General features: G+C 59.0%; 1 protein-coding gene and 1 long non-coding RNA gene across 2 annotated transcripts; one reads left to right on the top strand and one right to left on the bottom strand.

Annotated features, from left to right (window-relative positions):
• Positions 1–671: 671 nt before the first annotated feature.
• Positions 672–5,644, bottom strand: LOC104850465. Its single transcript, XR_776974.3, has 3 exons — positions 5,413–5,644; positions 1,408–1,487; positions 672–1,134 (listed from the first exon to the last, which is right to left on the bottom strand). It is a non-coding gene; the product is annotated as an uncharacterized LOC104850465 (long non-coding RNA).
• On the top strand, positions 3,343–4,926 carry Osr1 (odd-skipped related transcription factor 1). Its single transcript, XM_019205042.1, has 2 exons — positions 3,343–4,038; positions 4,700–4,926. The coding sequence occupies exons 1-2, from the start codon at positions 3,374–3,376 to the stop codon at positions 4,833–4,835; spliced, it is 801 nt and encodes a 266-aa protein (XP_019060587.1). The 5' UTR covers positions 3,343–3,373; the 3' UTR covers positions 4,836–4,926.
• Positions 5,645–5,652: the final 8 nt, after the last annotated feature.

Raw genomic sequence — 5,652 nt, 5'->3', positions numbered from 1 at the left:
CCCCAGGCCTGAGTGTGACTCTCGACGTCCAGGTGCAGGAGCACGCAGGGGCGCCAGCGCTGCTTCCGAAGCCGAGCCCCTCTCGCCCAGTGGTCAGGACGCGGGGCGCAAGCGCCTCTGGGCGGGGGTGGGAAGAGGAGGGTTCTCTGCTCCTGAGGTCCCGGGCACAGCCTTCAGGAAGGGAAGGTGGCACCCCGAAGTGGAAGAGTAGCTAGGGGCTGGCTTCGGACTGAAAGGTCCGGAGAAGAACGGAAACCCACAGTCAGCCCCTTTTCAGCAGCTCCGGCAGTAGAGGGTGGGATCTGGAATGAAAAGTAGCTTCGAGAGTTTCTTTGTTGCACTGATTGCGTAAATTTCACCCGGCTTAGAGCTGCGTGTTGGTTTTTAGGAACGGGACCATGGGAAGGCTGGAATCGCTGGCCTCCTGGGGAGGAAGAGGGGTGGCACGAGATGGGGAGCGACTGCCTGGTGGTCGGTCCTTCCTGGGACCCTGGAAGAAACTGCGGTTTCATTAGGATGGAGGACTGGTCTGCTGAGCACGGCGGACGTGTAGGACGGCTGTTCGCCAGCGGGTCGTGGCCCTGTTCGTCGGGAGGACACAGGAGAAGCGCCGGGCGCTGGTCAGTCCCGGGCTCCGGTCCCCACTCTGTGGGAGTCTGGTGTCAAGGGCGGTCACTCGGTGGTGCCGCCGCGCCCCTCCAGGCGCAAGCTTGAGGAGTTCGTTTGGTGCTTACTGCAGACAGTTAACTACTCACGCTCAATTAGCGCCAAATAAACCGCTTTAATAGTCTCTGCACACTTCATTAGTGCCCAGCAAGGGCCGGCCAGGCCCAGGGCTGGTGCTCGCGCGCTGGGACCCGGGCTTTTGGCGGAATAGATGCCGGGTGGGAAAGGCCATCCTCTGGAGGCGAAAGAGGGTAGCTATCTCGTACTGGGGTCTGGGGTGGGGTGGGGGGACTCAGCCTTTCAGGCTGGGGAGCAGTGAGAGGCTGCTTCTCCTAGCTGACCACCGAGAACGGCCGCACCGTTCACTCTGCCTTCTCGGTGCAGTGCGAAGAAAGAGCCACGTTTCCAACGAATTTCGTCCACCGGAAAGTCGCTGGCGGAAACCCGGGGAGCCCTGGCCTCGGAATGCTGTGGAGGAAAATAAGAAACTGGCTGGGCCGCGGAGGAAAATAAATGGAGCGCTGGGGAAATAAGATGGGCAAACAGCCCGGGAAGGTTGCTCGGGAGTGGCAAGAGCGAGCTCTGCAGCCCCCTTTGGGGTTAAGGACGCTGGGGTCTTCCCCGCTGTAGGGAAGGCGAGTGCAGGCCAGCGGGCAGGTGGGTTCTCCCGGCCCGAGCTTGGAGCAAGTTGGGTCTGCCCGCAGCCCCGAGTCCGGGCCCCAGGGCTGTCTCTGGCCTCACCAGGCCCAGCCGCTGGCGTTGCAAGCTGAGGCTACCATCGCCCAGTGGCTCTCTCCAAGAGGGGATCTGATTTCCGGGGCCTGAGGGAGAGAGCAGAAGGCAAATCAGAGCACTCGCCTTGCCTAGGTCCGGCAGACCCTTGGAACTCGTGGTTTTCTACCTCCCCCAACCCAAAGGGGTCTCTGGCCTGACTCCTGCTTTGCTTCTCCCTTGTCCCATGCCTCTAGGACTGTCTAGGTTTGTCCCACCAGAGTACTTCGGGAGATGGGCGCTGGGTCTGCCTGTGGGCTGTGGTTCTGAGTGCAGTTGCAGAATCGCACTGCTGCTTTGTCCTCTGCCCCTGGGCTGTGTGGCCCCAGTGGGCAGGTCTCGTTCATCTGCTGGGTGATGAACCTGTTCAGGCTTTCCACCCTGCAATGCCTCTTTCCTTAGATCCTCACCTCACAGGCCGCCACCCCGCTGCCAGCTTCCCCTGCCTTCCCCAGAGCAGGCATCGCTCTCGGGGCGGGCCAGGCTTACAGGGCCTCCCTGCAGTGAGGGAACCACAGCTGGGTGTATGACTGCCTCCCTTGACTCTGAGAGGTCCCCTGAGTCTGTGCTGTGAAGTGGAGGCACCTCTCAGGGCAAGGGAAGTCCGCGGGGAAGGAGAGGCGCCAGGCTGAAGGCGAAAGTCAGTAGCACGGCACTGAGAGTGGGCGCGGGAGGAGGGCATCCAGGCTGCTGAAGCATGACCTGCTGAGCAGCTGCAGCTCGGTGCTGGGGCTTCAGCACTCGGGCTTCCCAGGGCTCCTTGCCACTTTCTGCTTTCCTTCTTCCTGTTTGTCCCTCCACTGGTTAGACCCAGGGCTATCTAAGAAGGGCACGGATGAAAGGCCTCTGCAGATCCAAGACCTTTCCATGCAAGTCTCTGACAAAAGAGGCTTCAGATGCCAGCCTGTCACTCTGCCTGGCTTCTCTGCCTCGCTGCAGCACACTGGCCTCGCAAAGGTTGGTGGCAGTGTTTCCACGCCCACTCCCATACCCAGTGGCCCTGCTGCCCTCTCCTGTGGAGGAGGAAGGTGCCTGAGCACTCTTGTAGGTGACTGCAGTGTTTAATGGACTGGATGAATGTGGGTGTCAGTGCCCTCCCTCCTTGAAATGACCGTGACCCCAAGGAGTGGTCAGGGATCAATCTTCAAGCAGCTACAGGAGAGCAGTGCCACAGGGCTCACTGTTAGTCAGGACCTCAAACTGGAGGGCGATGTGGAGAGTTCTGAAGAAGATACCACGGCTTGTACAGCCATCTCCATTGCTAGCCAGAAGACCTTAATAAGGAGGCAGCAGGAGGTGTGTGTGTGTGTGTGTGTGTGTGTGTGTGTGTACACTTGCTAGTGCATCCATGATGGTCCTTGCATTTTGTAACTACTGCTATCCAATGGGACACAGGCTGGCCCAGTTTAATCTTTGCACCTTCTTGGCAGTTCTGTTTGAGGATGTGTGAATATGTGTTTATGTGTCAATGTGCAGTGTGCTTCCAAACTCTTATCTTTGCAGGAGAAAGTAATTCCACATGGACCCAGGCTTGCCCAGATGTTGGTTTTTACCAATGCCAGTTGCCTTGTGCTTGTGCCTGTCTTCCTGAGCCCTACACAGCAGGCCCTCACTTTAAGTTAGTTGCATTGCTTGGGATTTAATGTCACTCTGGTCCCCCCTTCAAGGTCTGTGTTTCTGTCACAGGCCATTCGGAGGGAGCCCTGAAACCAAGGAGGGTTCCATTCAACAAAGAGGGCCCCCAGAAGAAGACTCCCCAGTACCCTGAGTTCTCATCTGCTTTCTGAAAGCACAGGAGGGGCTGTGCTTCCAGCAGCTACTCTGGGGCATGAGAGGGTGGGGCGGGCTGAAACTCAGAAGGAAGACAACCTAGTCTAAATGTCTTTTTTTTCCTCTCCTTTGCAGATCGAGGTTGAGAACCATTGCAGCTACCACGATGGGCAGCAAAACCCTGCCGGCGCCGGTGCCCATCCACCCATCCCTGCAGCTCACCAACTACTCTTTCCTCCAGGCGGTTAATGGCCTTCCTGCGGTGCCATCGGACCACCTGCCCAGCCTATACGGCTTCAGTGCCCTGCAGGCTGTGCACCTGCACCAGTGGACGCTGGGTTATCCAGCCATGCACTTGCCGCGCTCCTCTTTCTCCAAAGTGCCAGGCACTGTGTCCAGCCTGGTGGATGCTCGCTTCCAGCTGCCTGCCTTTCCCTGGTTCCCTCAGGTCATCCAACCCAAGCCAGAGAGCACCACTGCAGGCAGCGGTCCGGCTCTCAAGACCAAGCCGCGCTTTGATTTTGCCAACTTAGCTCTGGCTGCCACACAAGAAGATCCTTCCAAGCTTGTCCGAGGTGAGGGCCCTGGATCCCCCACAGGTGGGCTGGGTGCCCTGCTGGACGTGACCAAGCTGTCCCCAGAAAAGAAGCCCACCAGAGGACGCCTGCCTTCCAAGACCAAGAAGGAGTTTGTCTGCAAGTTCTGTGGCCGCCACTTCACCAAGTCCTACAACCTTCTCATCCACGAGCGGACCCACACAGATGAGAGGCCCTACACCTGTGACATCTGCCACAAAGCCTTCCGGAGGCAGGACCACCTGCGGGACCACAGGTGCGAACTGCAGGTGGCCCAAGAGAGCTGAGCAACCCTCTAGCCTCACCATCCTCCTTCCCGAAGAGCTTCTCCAGCTCCCTACTGGCTCCAAGCTCTGGGAATGGCTCAGAGTCACAAAGAGCCACAGAAGGCTCAGGGACAGGTTTAGAAGCAAGGGTGGAGGAATGAAGTGCATGGGCCCTAAGACTAGAGCAGGTCTCCACAGGCTCCAGTCAAGCACACTCTCCTGAGCTCCCTTTCTCCGGCTCTACCACTGTGCAGTAGTGATGTTTCTGCGCGGATGGAGAGTGTGCCATCTCATAAACTCAACCTTTTGTTTTATTTTTACGTAATTTTAATAGCCACTCGTGCTAGTGTCTAGTGTCCTAGTTTTGTACCACGATTATCCAACCCAGCTCCCTTTATTCCCCTCTAGCAGTGACCCAGGCTGTGTGAGAAGGCCCTGTCCACCCCATCAGAAAGGCAGGGGTCTGCTAGCCTGGACCCGCTCGCTCTGGGCAGCTCAGTGTTTCGCTGGACGCTCACGTTCAGGACCCTTCAACCTGTCTGCTATGAGGGCCAGGGCCTTGGAAGGCAGGAGGGGCTTCAGGCAGCTGTTCGTGGAGAAGGGATCATGGTGCGCGGTTCCCAGGGATTAACTGTTTGTTTCCGTCCCCAGATATATTCACTCCAAAGAGAAGCCTTTCAAATGCCAAGAGTGCGGAAAAGGGTTCTGCCAGTCCCGGACTCTCGCTGTGCACAAGACGCTACACTCGCAGGTGAAGGAGCTCAAAACCCCCAAGATCAAATGTTAAACAGCCAGCGCCCGCACCCTGCCGCGCTGCCCCTGCTCCCGGAGACTCTGGTGGGTCGGGGCGCTGGGACCCACGCCTCGACCCCAGCTGCGGGCCGCCGCCCTGCCCAGAAGCGGGACTCTCGCGGCGAGCGCATGGCGAAGGGATTGTCCTTGAAAGGAGAGCCGAAGGTCCGCGGAGGCAGGCGCCCTCCCAGAAGTATTACTTTTTCAATTGTTATTTTATACATTCTTTCTTTGCTTTCCTCCTCTTTCTCTCCTTACCCCCCCTTTGGCCACACCAGTTTGACTGACCATGGAGAGAAGAGAAAGAAGCTCCGCAGCTCCAGCCCTCCCCTGTCCCCACGCCACCCGGCGCCCGCGAAAGTATAACCCTTGTATTTGCTTCAGCCACCGGCGACTCGGCCTCGGCTCGGTCCGAGCGGGATGCGGGGGCCCTCGCCGGGCTGCGGTCCCGCTCGGCTTCCCGGCTCCCACGCGCGGGGCGGGCGTTGTATTGCGACTGGCACTTTATGCTGACCATCGGTAACGGACATTTATCACTGGAGTTTTTAACTTTTAAATAAACGGCATCTTACAGGCTTGCAGCGCGGTGCTTCCCTTCCGAGCCGACCGGGGGCCGAGCTCCCTCGGCCTTTTCGCACCCCGATCGGGCTCTCGCGCTTCTCTGCTTCGGTGTCAGGGTCTGGGTCCTCACTGCTCTTCCCCGCGGGCCCAGGTGTGGCGTCTCCGAAGCCGGGTCCAGAGCGTCAGCCGCTACTGCCTCCCACGCGGATTTTCCCGCCGGCCGCGCTTCTGCTCCCGCGGCGCCACCTGTC

Source organism: Fukomys damarensis, unplaced genomic scaffold (genome assembly GCF_012274545.1).
Source record: "Fukomys damarensis isolate Sample0158 unplaced genomic scaffold, DMR_v1.0_HiC HiC_scaffold_2, whole genome shotgun sequence".
In the NCBI taxonomy this organism is placed as follows: Eukaryota; Metazoa; Chordata; class Mammalia; order Rodentia; family Bathyergidae; genus Fukomys; species Fukomys damarensis.
Note: the sequence above shows the minus strand (reverse complement) of the source record. Positions and strands in the feature narration are given on the sequence as shown.